Raw genomic sequence first — 19,251 nt, forward strand, 5'->3', positions numbered from 1 at the left:
ATCAAAAAAACAGATAATCATAGTTAATAACAGCACCAGTTTTGTGATTTAAGATATATTCTTTATCAAAGTGAATCTATGTTACACTGTGATAATAATTGTGTACATATTTAACATGCAAAAAAATAAACATCTTCAAGGAAATGTTTGCCCGACAGCGACATTTATACTTGTAGAACGTTATATGAAGGTAATAATAAAACAATGTATGTTCTTGGAAATTTAATGACTTTAATAGAAGAATAACTAAATTAAAACAGCAAGATAGAAGAAAAATCCGTTATTAACATCTTTATCCTGATTATAAGCAAAAGACCAAAATTAATCAATGACCTAACAAAATATACAACAAAAGTCATCAAATAATTAAGTCTAACGATCGTGTTAGTCGTGGAGCGATCGAAGCAGCTAACGAGTTACATACAACTTACAATTTTGAATATGTGATTAAAAGAAAAAAAAGCTAAATAATTCTTTCCTACTTATATAATGTGTAATAATATAAAGTGTCCGCTACTTATAAATGTATAACTATAGGCTTACTTGTAATTTTCACACGTGGAGCGGGCGGGCCCAAGGAACCCGCCGCTCTTAGCCGATACACACAATCGCAACTCTATGCCAACAAAGCATCTTCCCAAACCGTAACAAACAATTTCAAACCATTTTAGCCGAGTTCACTTTAACGACCCGTTACTAACTCTAAACGGCCGTTTAAAGAAAACGAGCCGTTAAATGGAAAGGCGTTATTCGGGCACCGCGACCGACGCGAGCGCTCGTTGCCGTCAAAGACGTTGAGACGTCCGTCAAGTGTGAAACCGAGTCGCTCGAGTCAGTCTTAGTGCAGTCGAATCAAATGAGCGTAAATTCTGTACAATTTTACAACGATCCAAACGTCGTCCGGCAATTAGCTTACAATTGTCACTCAAGCACGCCCGTCGACGGAGTTTTAACAATGTAGCTTTTTTTGGAGTTTTACTTTTTTACAATATATAGTATTTGTATCTATAATTAATTAAATCTAATATTTACAATGGAGGTGAATGGACAATCAAACTACATCTCAAATTAATCATTAATATCCTACCCGAAATGAACATATCTACACGTTTTCATAGAAACGAGATTGAGCAAGTCGCCGGGCGCGGTGAACGAAGAACGTATCGTACGGAAGTAACTACAACTAGAATTCGATAAAGCTTCATCGGTAAAGCCATAGAAGCGAAAACACCAAAGTTTGAAAGATTTTGCTGAAACCATTTGTGCATATGAAAAACCCGCGCTCTAGAACGATTGCCCAATCTCCTTTTAAAAGCAAACTCGCGAATAAACCTAAATAGAATTTAGATCGAGGCCGTCGGGCCTTGCCTTTAGCGATGTGGGGCTCATATTTTGTGGATCTTCTGGGAGACAACCACGGGGTTATTGCGCCGGATCTCTTGCGCTCCGAGCTCCCGATAGTCGAAGGAACAATCGTGCTTGTCGCTGTATCGGTGCACCGCACAGAATAGGCCGCCACATCGGCATTCGAAACCTGAAACACAAAACAGAAATGTGACTTATATAAAAGTGAACGAGACTTTCTTTCTCCAAGGGTATGATGATCTTTATGACTTAGAAAAATCTTGGCGATTGTTGGCTTTAGGAAACATATCAAGCAGTGATTGAGAAATTTCCGGGGCTCTTGTTGATTTATACAAGCACCTTTTCATTTCATTTCTGTCGTCTTTATTTCTAGCAATAACAATAAAAAATTTGTCGCCTAGTTGAATTACTACACGTCAACTCAATAAACTATCATTCTTAAATTCTTCTTTGGTCATTTAAAAAAATAAAAATATCAGTGGCACTTGGTCTGAGCTTCAGATTTCTTTATCTGTTTTATGATCATTTGTTAATTTAATAGGCAAGAAGGAAGATCCTTCCAATCTTCTATGCCTGACGCACACCCTCGACTTTTTGGGTCTAAGGCAAGCTGGTTACCTCACGATATTTTCCTTCACCATTCGAGCGAATGTTAAATGCGCACATAGAAAGAAAGTGCATTGATGCACAGCCCAGGATGAAACCTACGACCTTAGGGATGAGACTCGCACTGTTAAGTCACTGACGAAAGACCACAAGCCTAACACTGCTCTGCTGTGATCTTTCGTCATTTTTAAGGAATATTTCAAAGGCGAAACGTTTCGGCCTTTATTAAATAATAATCAGTAGAAAGTTAATTTAGTAAACACCTTTAAGTCCAAAATTAATATTTATAGAGGCCACCTGCGTACAATTTATTTATTATATTAACCTACTTAAATGCGTTTGCCCAAGAGGACCTTTTATTGTGAGCTAATGAGCTCCGAGACTCGAGTATAGTATTAGTTTAAGTCACGTTATTAAATTGCATATTTTGGCATTCATTAGCAAAAATATCGAGTGATAGTCACGTTTTTACTTTGTCTTATTACTTTGGGCCTTGAGAAATTAATATTTATTTTGTTTCGCATTAATTTGCCAGATTTGTAATAATTAACAGGGAAACGATATTGGGCCTTAACAACATTGTATTAGTCTTAACACATTAGCGGCAGTGGTAGTAGTATTCAATTATAAAAAATATTTTACAATAAATATGAAATAATGTTCTGCATAAACCTGAAAAGTTTTTTTATATATGATATGGTATTATGGTAATATACATGTTATTAAATTGAGTCTAATAGTCTTGTCTAAGAGTCTGAATAAAGCCTCAACTAGGTCTTAAAAATTTTATTCGTGAAATAACACGAAATCAGTAATGTTTATAAAGGTAGACTAGATAAGCTATTGAAAATAAAGAATATATGAAATAGAATCAACTCTTCAATTAAAATGAAATAAACCACAAGTTATTTTTAATGGACAAAACCGAAACGTGTCGATAACGTTATATCGCGCATCGTTATCATTGTGGTGTATAAACACAATCGTGATAAGAACTACTTGTGGTAATAGCACCACGTCATTGCCATATTGAGAAACAGATAGTTTTATTGTTTACTTAGTTTTGTATCTTTTTTTTTTAATTTTAAATTATTCATTATAATAATCATTAATTAATCTATTAACAGCTTACCTGTTTTTTTTAAATTTATATGAAACAAAGAATTTAGATGGATTTATTTTTGGCACTGAGATTTGTTCAATACAGCCAGTTCTAATAATCTAGCGTTTTCTATAACGGCATTTCTAATTAGCTAATAAAACCCAACGTTTATAGATAACAGGATTACTTCAATAAATATCGCGTGACTAACTTACGTACAATAATTACCGCTAAAACATTCCAACACATCGCTAAGCGCTCATAATATTATAAATTCAACGAATTCGTATTTTTTTTACAGTACACAAATATAATAACGTTACTCTACAAGGTTTTTAAAATTGCTAATAGCTCTACCAGTTATATTATTTTTTTTTAATTTGCACGTTTAGCCTACTTCATACTAAGTGGTTGATTGGGTTTAGTGTATATGTACCAATATTTTATTTAATAATTTGTAGTATTTTGTGTTAATAGTTAACACATTGAATGCTTAAATAATGGATACAAAGTAATAGCCAGAAACCAAAACTTGTTATGAAAAATTTAGACTAAGTATATGAATCTTTGAGAATATGTATATTCTTATTTTAATTTTAAAAAATATTTCTGGATTCGAGTGGTCGACATACAGCACAATGGGTGCCGAATACATACTCGAATCCGAGGATACCCTAATCCCTGAGGTCGTGCGTTCGACTCATGGTTCAAATGGAATTTTCTTTTAATTTGCGCAATCAGCACTTCCTCCTACGTTAAGGCCAAGACCCGTTTAAGGTTGTAGCGTCAATGGACCGACTCTAGATCATCGTTTACATTTCATTTCGTAATGATGCAAAGAAAACCGAACTGCATTGCAATGTCAACAGAAACAAAATATTATCTAATCAAATCGATCTGATTACATAATGAACCTTGCGCGTGCACTCATTGTATATAAAGTAGATACGTTTTCATATGTTATCGAGTCAACATCGATCGAGTCGAGATTTATTTGAAGTTTAACTTTAAATACTTAGCTATATGTCTTAATCTTATATTTTTAAAATATTTTTTTTTTTTATTTATTTATTTATCACTACATTTTCTATCTTAACAGTAATTACTAATACGATAGAATTCCAAAATCCCACACCAACTATTCTAGATAAAAACATTAAAAAATTAAACTTATATTCCTAAATCTATCTATCCATAACTAACAATATAGCTAGCAACTCTTGTGAACTCAGCCAGTGTACAAACAAATAGGTCCACCTCAATAGCAACTCTGTTCACTATCCGTATTGCCCGCGTGAGTGGCGCTTTGCTAATCAAGTTGGAATGTGCGCGCGGTACATCCAAAAGTTTAGACGTAAGTCTCAGGTTTCTATTTGATACCCGTAGACCCAGCCTCTCCATTATATCTCATCATTCATTAAATTGTTTAAATCAATATTAAAAAATAATATTTATTTACCTGTAAGTCCAACCTTCTTGCGGCAGACAGCGCACCGATTCTTCTTTTTCTTGTCCTTACTGGGGTCCTTGTCGTCCGCGTCAGTGTCAGACGCGCCCGCACTCGTGCCCGCGCCGCTCTCGTCCTCCAATTTCTGAAATTCATTATTATCCAGTTAGTACAAAGTGAAAACAGGAAATTAAGCTATTGAATTTACCGTACACTGCATTAAACACGCAGCGACTGTTCGTTCAGAAAATAAAGACATTATTAATTTAAATGTGCGACAACACCGCCGTATTCATTCAACACTTTTAAAATTTTGTATAGCTCTTTGTTCTCTCTAATAGTAGACCTTTTAATTATTAACACTATTTGGGTCATAGTTTTTAACATTAGAAACAGCCCATACACGTAAGACTAGACAGTCTAGAGTCTAGACCCTAGACAGATACAGCTGTTAAAGGCGGTAATGGTAATATACGTAGGTTGTAAATATCATATTTCGTAAATATTATCAGAATAATTGTGGCCTACTCGTCCGATTACAAACCACATCTACTTAGACACTATTTCAAGTGCACACTGGTTTGTCAGAAACATGGTAATACGAGATTATCTGGAGATGCCAACCATACAAAAAGTAATCCGCAAAAGCAGTAGTAGATACCGGTAAAGATTAAGCAAACATACAAATTAACTGGCCAAGAATCTGTAAAGTCCAGGAAATGATGTAACTCGCCTAAAAAGATGGCAAATACTAGACCTAGACCAGAGAAACTAACCTAAAATCCAGTTTCTATACCTAACCTAAATTAACCTCAGAAAATATTTGATTATGGCTGATAGCCAATTGCAGCTGAACGAGAACACAAGAAACTTAGACACAACACCAACCCTTTTAAGGTTCTTTTTATCACCACCTAACCCCAACGGACCCTCATCTTTAAGTCGCGGGGATGTTCTCAATTTTGCATCGTTCGAGGTGCCCGTTTCATCTGGCGGATATGAAATGTTCCGCTCCTCTTGTATTTCGACCACTTTCTCCAATTTTGTCTCTCGGATTGGAGTGTTGCGGCTTACAGACAGCCTGGTCGACGGTCTAGTTCTATTTTCTGCTTTAAACTTGGAACTCGTGGAATTTTCAACAGATTCTTTAGTTCCGTCCGCTGTGGGCAGCGGAGCGCTATCATTGATTTCGGCTGAGAGCCGTTTATTTTCACTTTTCGATCTCGTGACGGAGATGCTGTCCGCGGTGGAACTTTGACTGCTGTTGCTGGTTTTGCTCGATCGTCTCAACGCTTTCTTCAAAAGTCTCTTACCCTTCGATTCTTTTTTGTTAGGGTCATTTTCCATTATTATTTTTAAATGATTTCCAGTTTTATCATTTTGGCTGAAAACTTTGTACTGTTACATTACTGCATTATAAATTTAATAGTTGAATGCAATATGAGGTACCAGTTATAAATGGCCGGTCATGATTATTGTAAAATAAATGTCTCGAAAAATGCCATTGGGCTCATTTTAAAATGCTTTCTCACAAAATCCTTTGATAAAATATTATATTACAATTTTGTGTATGTGATTCAAATTTTCTAGATTTTTGACAATGTGTTGTCAATGAAATTGTGTTTTCTTTTTAACTAAGTCATGCCAGCAACACATAACTTGCAAAATTCATTATACATTCCAGATAACTGCAAATGGGAAAGAGAATAGTTCTACTTTGTTTGCACATTAACATATAGATCAATAACCTATAAATTTCCAAGGAGATATCATAATATGCGTGTTATTGTTGAATATTTAGCGAGTGTTGTGTGCCGAGGTTAGCAATAGGTACAACCTTGCTAGTTTTGCGTTTACCTTTACAGATCTCATCTCATGCTTTGTTTCAAACAAATTTTTTGCTTGAAAATTAACTGTAGCTAATCTGAACTAATAATTGTTTGTGATTGAATATTTAGTTTGCTTATTCTTTTTTAATAATATTTCCCCCATCTTATTATTAGCATATTTTTTCTGACATACGTTGTGTACGTATAACAGTTAATTGCTTCTGTGGGAACCGAGTCCTGTATTGAAAATATTCATTGTGTCATGAGAATTTGAATTTTTTGTAAAGTAAATTTAAATAAAAATATAGTGTTAAATAATAAGGTAAATGAAAACACTTCCTGATGTATGTAAGCAAATAAAGATCACTACACAATGCCATTGCCATTGCAGACGCAAATTAATTGCGTAGAATAAATTTATCTCATTTCAGCGAGATTCGAACCCATATTTTTTGCTTACTCTAGTTACACACTTAAGTGAGAAAATATTCACGAGATCTGTTACGTTTTATAATAATAATGATTTAAAATTTTAAATCTATGACAACCTTCAAGCTCCAATATCGGAGTCGGAATAAATTACGTGGGTCAATTGTTAGGTATAATAATCAAATAAACATTTACATGCATCATTATGCGTGTAACATTTCTACCGCAGGCAACAAAAAAGATGACGACCTCGTAGCACCTGACCAGATCTTCATGAATTATAGATCCAACACAAACCCGTCAACTTTCTAATAAAAAAATGCCGCATCATAATCGGACCATTCATGTGACACGCGCCACAGATCACTAACTCAAATCAACGGTAAATAACAACATTTTGTAAGACTGAGTTATCAAAATAAATAGCATTTTGCGTCGTTCATTACGAAGTTATATTAGCGTCGCAAAACGATTTTGATATCAAAATTACGGCACAACAACAATTACTAAAATACATATATACATATGTCTGAAGGTCAAAATGTCTAGGTTTTATTAGGTTAAAACACATTCATGTTGTAGATCATATTATTAGACAGAATATAATAACTCTACCAACGGATGTATATTCAACATAATTTAACCTTTCTATGAATAATCCAGACTATTTAAAATTGTTCTTTTACAATTATTATTATCAAATATTCAATTTTAAACTTGTAATATATATTGTTAGAAGGCATGCCCATCCTAACCCACGTTGTATGTAGTGAATACAGAAATCTAGTAACGCGGCCATGTTGGAACTATCCTAGATGGATTTAGTGGGTAACGTTCACCCAGTTCTAACTTAAAGGGACGTGTACTCTCTACTCAATAGCAAGCAACACTGTCAATTGTCAAATAGTCTGACAACACCTTCGGGAGTAGGGCGAACACATACAGCTCATAACATAGTTGCTTTAAAGTACAATAATCCGTCACATTCTATGTACTTTAGTTATTATCTATATACTGTAAGTCTAGTCTAAAACAAAAATAGACGTAGGTGTACTTCAGTTGTCTACGCCAACACTTTTCAATGTCAACGTCCTTGTAATGTATTGCTCTAAAATTTATCTTCCTCCGTTTTAACGTTTGCACTAAACGACCGCGGACGTAGAATATTGAAGATTATTTTTCTTTACTTATAAACTAGAGCGATAAGATAAAGTACATTTCTGGAGCTAATTTAAACAAAATGAAAATCTTTAGCAATCACCGGTTTTATGCATGTTTTTATGTGTTCTATATATATATAATATGTTACGTGCGTAATCATATGAACTTTAAATTCGACCAGTCAGTATCAGAACAATTCTTGCGAGTCTTTAATACAAAAGATTTTTACGACACGAAGATACAAAAGACGTTCCTTTGGAGTTCAATGGTCTAAAAACAATTTCAATTTAGGTAGTTTACACAGAATTAAATCTTTTCATATTATTATTAGATAAAAGCGTTATATCTGATTACACATTTCTAGAATGAATGGAAATAAACAATTAATGCTGTATAATATCTTACTCTATCGCAATATTTAGTTAGCATGATCACGTTTTAATAAGCCATTTAATAAGGCTGTTTATATATAGGTGATTAATATAAATTTTTTATTGTGTAAAATACCAGGTATTTCAGACCACATTTCATAACTTGTTCAAACATAATATATTCCCTTTAAACACTGTTAATTACTCGTGAACAAGCTCATATTCATACATTACGTTTTTTAGTATTTGTGACTTTTATATTGATTCTAAATGAATTAAGTTTAAGGTTAGGTTTTAATGTATTAAAAAGTAATAAAAACAATGCCTATTCTGAATAATTTTCCGAAGCTTCAGAAGTAATTCTGTGTGGCTATAATCAATGCGTCTTAAAGACCTAACAATAGACTCTAAATAAGGAAAGTTCAGTTTATTATGAATCATATTATTTCCGGTACAAAGCTCTTAAATGTCTAATTTAAACTAGACCTGTTAAGCGAAAGTTGTCACACCGGATTACCGGTTTATTCAGTCTTACAATATTCAATACATTAAAAGCTGTTAAAAAACAATTTCATAGCATAAAGCATAGAAAAGATACGTTTTGTTTTAAACGTTTCTTTGTAGATGAACTAAATATTTCTTGGGCATTTCAAACCAAACAAGATATTGTGTGACGGTGTTTAGTCCCTGCATTTTACAAATATGAATAAGATTAAACTTTAAACCACCAACGATATAATCATATCGCCATCATCTTTAGTATTTATGAAAATCCTACCCAGTATTATATTTATATGAAAAAAGTGACTATTTCAACGAGAATTTCGTTAAGAAATACAAAATTAAGTCCAAATGTTATATGTATCAAGGCCTCACATCTGTCTGCGTGTGCGTTTGCGCAGGTAGGGCAGGCACTGTGGGTGTAGCGGCGGCGAGCGGCGTAGCGGGGACGGGGGCGGGCACTGGAGCGGGTACAAATGAGGATGACACCGGGGAAGGCGTCGTCGCAGGTGGTTGCTGCTTCTTTTTTAGCGCCTCCTGAAATTTTCACCATTTAATATTAAGCATACCTAACAAGATCATATGAAAACCAACAAAATGCGTCAAATACTCCTTAAAATAATACTTTACACAATATGGTATAGTATAATTAAAGAATTATACGATGATCCGGAGAGTACCAAAAACATATATAAAGGAAATGTCCTTACATCGTGTAACTTATGTTTCTATTTGCCATTTAGACCTACTTTAAACATTAACGGTATCGTTTCTCTGAAAACCCATACTTGGTTACTTTTTTTATTGATAAAAGCTTGCCAACGCTCGGAACACTATCGGTAAAATAACCACAAAATACTATTTTTAATGAGACAAGCACTTATAGGGAAACGTGACATACACGAAAAAATTACAAATAAAAAAAAACTAAACTAAATCGACTTTATAATTGAATGTAATTGGCCCATAAAAGTAGATATTCCAATAATTATGACGTCAACGAAAGACGAAACCCGGTGTAGCATATCAACGTATGTGGTAAGAAATATCAATATTAAAAATCTGCATCGCTATTCAAGTTTACATAGTAATTTGCTGTATCCTACCTCTTTAATATTCCGCGCTCAATAGCTAACTACCCCCGCCAGCAAATATAAATTATTAGAAGATAAATTTACGCCACATAAAGCAAATACTGCATTATTACTGCTGACAACCAAATAATATAAAACTAATCAAAATATCTGAAACCGTAGCTCAAAACGTGTAGTGTGTAGGTGTGTGTTTATTTTTGATACGGGAGCGACTAACAGAACTTTCAAATTGCCTATGTAGGGCAACGTTATTTTTAGCACAACATTAAAATTGCGGCAAACACATTTATTTAATAATCGATAAAAACAATAAACAAGAATAGAAAAACTATTGCGTTTCAAATAACTAATAAAATAAATATATTTAATTACATTTTAGTTTCTCAATAACTGACAAAAATATGTAAAACCCGTTTCTAAACAAGAACATAATAATGTAAGCTAAATGGAGCATGGAATCAAAAGCAATGAAGGAAGGTATAATAAACAATATAAAAATTGTATCTTTGCTTATATGAATTTTTTTTTAATTTATAAGAAAAGTATTTGTTGTCATCCAATTCTGTAAAATCTAAAAAGCTTCTTTGTTATACAATAAAAATTTATTAATTAAAATGCATTGAAAAATAAAACATTTTTCTTTGCATTTCAATCAGTCTAATATGTATATGAAATTTTTTTACTGAGTTGCATTTAAATTAAGCATAACAATGTAAGTATAGAATAGTTACATACAATAAGTTCTAAGCGTACAATGTTAAACTAACCTTGTACATATAACAATCAACTGAGAATTTGCAATGTATCTGCTTTATTACCCATATAAATATAGCAGTAAAATCATAGGTGTAACATTCCTAGTCTAAAGTTTCTAACGACTGTGAACACTTAAATTGAATCACATTTATAAAAGAAATAGTTATTGTTTATAAATACATAGCAATATTTGAACTTTTTTTTGAAGAAATAAAACTATAAATGGTAAGAAAGTTCCTTAGTGGTTGAATTTCAAATTTTTTAAAGATAAAAGCGTTCACACATTCAGATTCTAGTTATTAATCTCTGAAGTTCGAAAAGTTTATGTTATATTTCAAAAATAAAACCTCTTTTATCAACTTTCAGAAAACAGTTATAAAATTAATAATACCAGCTGACTCAACAAGGATTAATTGCTTTGCTTCCTACTTGTATATGGCAAAATATGTATTTGGAAGCATGTCCACCTTGTTTAGCAATCAGTGCCAAGTCAATAACACATATATAAAGCTACTGACCTTACAAACAGAAACATCTAGATATATGCAATATATAAAACCAATTGTTTAAAAACATATTCAAACCATATTTGATTGAACAAAATAATTAAAAATATATTATTGATACATTTTTATGTGTCAATTTTTTTTTTCATTTACCTTGTTCTCTGTAGGGCTACCATGGCCATCAAAGAAATATTGCTTCATTATTAAAAAAATTGTGCATTAAAATACACCTCAACACAAAGATACAGAGACTCCTTTAAAAGCACAACAATCATGTTAATAGAACTCACGGTAAGAGGAAACACTATGTGTAAACAAAGTTTAGTCCCATTATTAATAAATTGTATGATTATAAAAAAAACTGGTTTTAACACAAAAGAAATCTAGAAAAATCGAAATTTTCATCATTCATCTTAGAAAAAACTTAGAACACCGAGCTCAGGTACTGATAAAAACCAATATTAATTTCCAATACTAACGGTTTCGATTAAATATTAGCTGTTAAACGAAAATAGCTGTTTACGAATACGACTTCAGTATGTTCAATTACATTCACTTTAATGCTTTGTCATGAATGAGTCATGCTTAATTCTGACAACTTTCATAAGTTTAATTAAAGCTCCCCTTTAGGGTTGTATTTATTAGCTTAATGTGGCTCAAATATTGCTAATCTCTTTTAACTTTAAGAAGTTAACTAATAAAATATTAAATTACAGCAACAGTTCCTATGATTCTAGCATTTATACGAATTGTGTAGTTGCAAATACAAATCGGTAAAATCTGATACTATGTGACACATAATATGTATAAGCTGGAAGGTAATAATACAAGGTCTTCTTGACTGCACTAGCATAATAAATCTAATTTGGTATATTGGCAGTACCATGTATTGAACGAGCAAAAAGAACTTATAAATAAACGATGTGCAAAGATAGGAAGTAATAACGTTACCTTGAAGCAAACTGAGCAAAGGCCATCCGTCGATGGGTTTCCGTAGAACCCACAACCTGAACGGCACAGCGCCTCCATAGGATTCGATTCACGCTCCATAGTTCAAATTTCACTTTAAATATAAAACAAATGTGTCCTCGTCAGTCGATTGCACTAACAGTATATTGCACTTGTATGTAACGCACAGTTTCACAACGCTCACAGTGAATGCACTAAAATGTTATGATTTATACGGGTTTATCTCCTTGCTGTATCGTTGTTAACGGCATGCGCCGATGTCCTGCCACTACTTCTTTCTATGTCAGGAACGTATAGGGCCCTGCAACAATAACAAACATTTCATTAGTCACCAAATACATTAATTAACATGGCCATATCTCCAGCGTACACTTTGTTCGGTATTTACCGTTATCGCAAGTAGCAAATACTACGTTTCTTCAAACACAAAGGAAGGGCCTAGAACAATGTTGCAATTAAACACTATTAAAAAGGAGTATCATAACATTATTCTAATAGAAAGTGATACCTAGGTGCAGAACACGATTTCGAGGCAAAACATAATATGCATAACGACAGGTTTGCATAACAAGAGAGAGCTATTCAAAAAGTAGAACGTACTCGTGAAACCTAGTAGTAGGCCTACACCCAAAGTCCCATTTTGTGACACGCCGCGAACCGTGATGAAATCGTCGCTTCTTCGAAGCTTTAACGAAACGAGTTTTGTTATATTACAACATTACTAATTTACCCGACCTTCAACTACATAGTTATGTAATTTATAAATTGTTTTTGTTTTTTCACGTCAACACACTTCCAAAAATGGTATCTCAGAATTGTGTTTAACACCATTTCAATTTTAAAAGTCGCTAAATTAATTTAACATCGGAAACCGGCGTCGCCCTAGATATTTAAAAATAAAAATTAAGCTATACATATGTATGTATGTATAGCTGTAGTATGAAGTTTTTATTGGAGTTTTAAGGTTATAAATTGATGGTGTGGTAAAACTTAAATCGATGAAGTGTGCACCAATTATCGCTACAATAATAAGTGGAGAGTGCAGACGAGGTCGTTACACTGGAGTTGGGAAAGTCATCGACCGGCGTTTACGGGGGTGCGCGTGCACACGTATCTCCTAGCTCCACATGTATCCAGTCAATAGGTTCCCTGTGGTCAAAGTTCGTAATATAACGCCATACTGCGAATAAACCCCTCTCGCATGTTTCTAAATTTAAAAAATATCACCCTAACATCGCGTGAAAAACTTTCACAATAAACAACTGGATTTATTATTGTTTGCCGATACTTTTGCAAGTTATTCAACGAATGAAACATATTGTTCTGTCTACTAAAAAATATATACGCATTACGCAAGTTCTTCATTACGTCCATTACGAAAGTGAAAACATGTTCGTTTAACATTATTCTAATTATTATTAGAGTTATTTTATAATGAACCATCTGTTTTATTTAATTATTATACTACGAGCACCGAAGTTATGCACATTATAATAATGAGATATTTTATATAACATCTATACATTGAAAAAATTCTACTCGAATTTTGAAATTATGTTATTTTCCCGTAACAAAATTATTGCAATTTTTCGTAAAGCAACATAAAAAAGATAATTCGTTTCCGAAATAAGTGTGCCAAGGTAAAAACGCAATTGCTTGAAAACGTGATCAAGTAATATTTTATCAGAATATGTTTTAATTCTATTCGCCTACAAATACATTGAAATAGATAGGAACAAATATTTGAGCTCTCATATATTTTCGCACGTAACGTTGAAGCTACCTGTTTTTATATACAATTTATAGTTTGTAAGGAGCATTCTCAATAGTTCCCTAGACGCTATGGGCTATCTATAAATGCATATGTTAATGTGTGCAAACCCTGTCAGAACAGACGTCAACGTGTGCACGGTGGCCTGCTGACCTAGTTGCGAAGTTCGCTACGCAATTCGAGCACGGCTCGCCTCACCATTGCACTATGGCACACATAGCTAAGCACATATTTTAAAAACGCCAGTGTTGAGTGTCACATGTGTTCAACAAACGATCTAACGATACCCCCCAGGTTCTACCCCACGATTGTTCAAATTGTACCTGTTTTCGTTATACTAAACAGTAGGCGGCATCGTATAGACATTAAATGTAGAATAGCCATGATGTTTGTGTGATTCGATATTTCATTATGATTGGAAAGTCCTAATGTCACGTGCAAGTTCAACCTATCAGCTCATCAGCTCGGCGTCTCAAGGTGATCGTTCCGCGAAATGAGCACCATACCTATTACTCAAAGTCATGTTAGCGCCTGCGATTTGCTTTAATTTTATAAACTTGTAAAAATAACGAAATTCAAAACTTATTGACATTACTTCCTCAAATGTGTAGTTTCAACACAATAATCATTAAAAAAAACATTATAAAACGATAAAAATGTTGAACAAAGCCATTAGGAACGAAAACAACGTTAGTTAAGAGGCGCGATTCATAAATTGATAAACGGTCCAAATATAGGTCGAGACAGGCTAGAAGTGGAGCGCTCGTGAATGTTATCATTTGCGATTTGCTCAATTGATCAAATTTAAAGCGGTCGAAACAAAATACAGGTCTGACCACTAGAACAACGGTATCCGTAACGGTAACAATAAAAAATCGTGCAGAGCAAAGAGGTTCCTAAAGAAATGAACGGGAAAGCTTTGATATGAAAGAAATACTCGAAACCTAATTTTTCGAAACTATAACTTAACCGCACTATAACTTGAATTATATAATATGAGGTATTTGTGATATAAATAGTAGAACAACACAAATTTGCCCTTAACGAGGTTATATTCCCGAATATTTAATGTAAAAATTTAAGAAAAATAAATTTATCAAGTGCCACAAATTGGAATTACCGGAAACTATCTACGGTTATCATGACGTCATAGCAAAAGAAGCATCATAGTAAACTGTTATTCAAAATAGAGATATTCAAATACATACATATTTTATAATATATTTTTACGTTTTTGACAACTTCAAGTAGGTAACCCGAAGCAACTCAACTATTTAACGAAATTAATCAGCTTCCTTAAGCGTACCTCCTTCCGCGTAGAATAAGAAGTAACGATGGGAAAATAAGGTCACAGCTGAGTACGCGGATTCACTAACAAAGTGCCGAACCAGAACAGGAAGGACAATGGCATTATCATTTGGACTTGGAGAATGCGTCACAAATGTTCACAATGACGCTTCACACAATAAGCCGAGCACGGCAAGATGGCCGCCGATGTGTCAGCTGATTATGCGCTCACGCAACAAGCAGCTGCGGCCGCTAGCCTTTGCGCTAAATATATTTGTAATATACGCAGTATTAAAATATATATAATAGACTAATAACGATCGAATTATTAATCAGTGTCATCTAATGTAATAGTAGTTGAAAATTTAGACCTTATAGCTGAAATAAGTTATTTTCCATCCTTTCTATACAAATCAACTTGAGAAACTAAATTTAAAAATGAAATAATATTTTATACGTACATTTTATGAATCCTATTTAATTCCATTGTAATAAAGCAGACTGTAATTAAAAAATCATTTATGAAAAGTTATAGTCAAAAGAACTGGTTAGTTAATTCTAGTACGTACTAATATAATGTATAAATTAAATTATATTTTGTGATTAACAAAAACAACCTTGAATTTCAATGTGGGTACTTAGTGAAAATCCATAATCAATAAGACAATCTCCATTAAAGTATCCGTGTCTAACGTTCTTTAAAGTAGACCGATAGATAAACCGCGTATATCAAAGGCTTCAATTATAAAATAATCTATTCATACCATAAGGCCGAAGGCAGAAAAATAGACATTAGGATAACAAATATAAAATTAATCGTTAAGATAACTTGTAAAATGCATGCCTACACTCATAATCATTGACCATACATAGGAATGAAGACCAAAGTGCGCAGTACGCACGTGTAAGTGAAATAGATCTCGAACTAGAACTCGTAATTTATTTTTATTAGGATACGACATACAAACCTTACAAAGTGTTTCAAAGACGTAACGACTATGCGAGTTATAGCTACAGGGTACACCGTGAAATATTATTTATGATGTATAATTTATAGAAGATGTAGAAGTGCACAAAATTCTTAGGATCAAAGGACGGTGACCCTCATCTACCAAGGTCGGGGCGGCGGCCTTCAAACAACCTCGTATACGCGTAAAGCCTGCACTCTCCGCGGTACAAGTGTATGTCGGTTTCACGCAGGCATCAACAAAAAACCAGCATTACCTTCGAACGAATTGATAATCCCATGGTCGCATAAGATCAACGTTTGAAAGTACAGCATAAACACTTATCACATATCACTCTTGACGCACGTAATACACGAAACTAATTGGCACTATTATCTGGTGATAACATTGCTTTAGTAATTGCACTTTGATATCGGCCTCGCTACAAGCGCGACGAGCTCCGACGCGTACGGCGTAAGGGCATGAACTGAAAGGAGTTCGAGCAACAGTCTGCCCGCTCGCAGCCCACCCGCACAATCGTACCGCAACTCATTATTCGCATCACATATTCACACGCGCACGCACTCATCGATACAAACAGTCGAACGAATACTACGTAGCTGATAAACACATGCCACTAGCCACACTCGTTCATATCTCGACACTCGACTACCACACGGCCACGCACATAGAAACCACACTAATGTTAATGCAGTGCTGCGCAAATATCGTGGGGAACAATGACTTTATGCGTTACAACAATAAAGAAACAAAATTTAAACAACACATATTAATTAATTCTGATAAGTATAAATTTAATAGATCATTTTAAGTTTAAACATATTTAAGTTCTTCAATTTCACCAGAAATATTAATGTGTATAGAAAATAATTATAAAGAAAAAACAATAGAAATATATTAGTATGGGTGCGACGAACGCAGACAAAGCCGCGACGAGACGCGGACGTCGAGAGTCGTCGATCTCCCCCAAATTAGTCCTGGGTAAGGGCGCTGACCTTTTCGGCTGCCACGCGTGGCGCTAGTACTGACGTTTATAATCTACTAACTACTACAATAGCCACCCTTGAGCACATAAAGACTTTATAACCTAGCCCTCAATGTAAACAAAAACAATTATGACTGGCAAATCTGCATAAAACAAAGATACAACAATTTCAACCAACAAGGGCAAAGAAATGAGAACACACAATTTAAACAATTTAGTCAGTTTTAAACAAAGCAGCTATGAGGAGCAGATACGTCATTTATATCGCGTGTTGCAAACAATTGGCCTGCCAAAATATTTGGCACCAAAGGCTGATAAATTCAATAGACACAGTTAACAAGCCAAAATAACTTTAAGATACAATTTTAACTAAAAACTCAAATAGAATTACTAATTGTAAAAGACAGTAAATGAGATTAAAACCATTACTTTCTAAAAATAAATCTTGTTTTGAAACAGTGATAAAATTTGTTACTTTGTTTGTAACACTGAAAATTGTAAATTGTATAGAACTAGTCTATCTCTTGGACATTAAAGGGAGTTCTAAAAAATATATTCTGCCAACATTTACTTAAACATTGTTTAAAAAAAATAGTTTAAATACAATAGTATCTAAACATACCTGATGTTGAAAAAGTGAATTTCTAACTAGGCAAATGTCTTTCCAAGTACGAAGGCCCTTCAGCTCACAACTAGGTGTCACCACGACTGTGCAGTTGAAGTCAGCATCCACCGGCATCACAATGAATAGTTACTCCACCTGAAACAATTCTACTATCATTACTTTTATACTTTTATGAATTTAAGAAACTTAACCCGACCTATAGGAGATGTTAGCCCAAAAAGACCTGGCCATTTTAAGCAAATGTTTAGTTAAATTATGGCCCTTCAACATTTTAATATTTCTTCATTAATATAACAAAGTTTAGTCTTTGTTCAAAGCATAAATTTATATAGAATAGCAATACCATGAAAGCATTTAGAATTCCTATTAGTGAAGACAAATTTTAGAAATAAGTAATTTGAAGCATGGTAACATCAACAAAGCAGAATGCTGTGAATTTAGTTAAGTCTAGGAAAAAAATAAATCCTTTAATATTAAGACATTTATATGTTGTTTTTTTTTATATTTTGTTATAATGTTGTTTATTTAAAATTATTATATTCTGATTAATTTATTATTATTATTATTGCCAATAACAAGATGTATAACAAAAGTAAAATGTTAGTTAAAGAATGGTTAAAAAGCCACTAAACTTTATTGTATTTAATCAATTTTATAATTATATGTAAAGCCTTTAGTTAGGTTTATAAAACTTTCAATAACTAAACAAAGGGGTTATTATTATTTGGAACAAGACCATGACTCAGCAAGAAATATATTTTACTGGTACAGTGCTAGAAACTTAATTTAAAACATTTTAAATAATAAGCAATACTAAACTTACCCATTGATACCAGGAAGAGCATTGAAGTGCTCTAATGACTAATCAAATACAAAAAAACTCAACATGCATGAACGAGAGATTTATTAATTAAAATGTTGTCTATCGATAAAGGTATTTTAATAATTCACCACAACATTAAAAAAGGCTCCAACCAACAATCATTTTAATAAGAATCTACGCCTTTCCAAAGGTGGTGTCATGATCATAATGCGTGCAAATCTACCAAACAAAAAGCAGTATTCAGCATGTGTAATTTAGTCTTAAAATGAAGTTACCAGGCGTATAAGATGAACGTCAACATTATGCAGTTCCTATACAATCCTACAGCTTTCCATTACACCAAAATGTATCGAAAATACCGAAGAATATCGTTAATTGGCATTCACGAAGAAAATGGCGTCACATCACAGTAGTCACGGAACAAGGTACAATTTCGTCATATGACAAACACATTTCACAATCACAAGTTTTCACCACATTTAACATTATCATGCGAGGTTAGTGAAATTTCTTTATAAATTTACTCACTTTGAATATGAATTCCAAAGAAAATCATCCAAAAACTTTTAAGACTGATGACAAGGCACTCCACTCACCGTTTGCGAATCCCAGACTAAATCACGTGATCAAAAAGAAAAAGGGTGACCAACTTAAAC

At 33.4% G+C, this 19,251-nt stretch overlaps 1 protein-coding gene across 8 annotated transcripts; it reads right to left on the reverse strand.

The window, feature by feature from the left end:
* Positions 1 to 209: 209 nt before the first annotated feature.
* LOC110998936 (AN1-type zinc finger protein 6) lies at positions 210 to 19,236 on the reverse strand. 8 transcript variants are annotated; one of them, XM_022267754.2, is made up of 6 exons: positions 19,124 to 19,236; positions 17,770 to 17,907; positions 12,119 to 12,437; positions 9,187 to 9,348; positions 4,533 to 4,665; positions 210 to 1,534 (listed from the first exon to the last, which is right to left on the reverse strand). In XM_022267754.2, exons 3-6 carry the CDS (start codon positions 12,215 to 12,217, stop codon positions 1,386 to 1,388), a joined length of 543 nt encoding a protein of 180 aa, XP_022123446.1. In that variant the 5' UTR covers positions 12,218 to 12,437; positions 17,770 to 17,907; positions 19,124 to 19,236; the 3' UTR covers positions 210 to 1,385. The 8 variants fall into 8 exon arrangements, with proteins under 8 accessions (XP_022123446.1, XP_022123454.1, XP_022123462.1 ...); XM_022267762.2 differs by having other exon boundaries at positions 17,770 to 17,918; positions 19,124 to 19,224; XM_022267770.2 differs by lacking the exon at positions 19,124 to 19,236 and adding an exon at positions 18,871 to 19,101.
* Between the last annotated feature and the right edge of the window lie 15 nt (positions 19,237 to 19,251).

This window comes from Pieris rapae, chromosome 8 (genome assembly GCF_905147795.1).
Source record: "Pieris rapae chromosome 8, ilPieRapa1.1, whole genome shotgun sequence".
Classification (NCBI taxonomy): domain Eukaryota; kingdom Metazoa; phylum Arthropoda; class Insecta; order Lepidoptera; family Pieridae; genus Pieris; species Pieris rapae.

Coding starts and splice junctions, on each gene's coding strand:
- LOC110998936 (XM_022267754.2), bottom strand. CDS start 12,217: ATGGAGCGTGAATCGAATCCTATGGAGGCGCTGTGCCGTTCAGGTTGT. Junction 9,349..12,118: donor TTTGCTCAGTTTGCTTCAAG/GTAACGTTATTA, acceptor TGAAAATTTCAG/GAGGCGCTAAAAAAGAAGCA. Junction 4,666..9,186: donor AAACGCACACGCAGACAGAT/GTGAGGCCTTGA, acceptor AATGAATTTCAG/AAATTGGAGGACGAGAGCGG.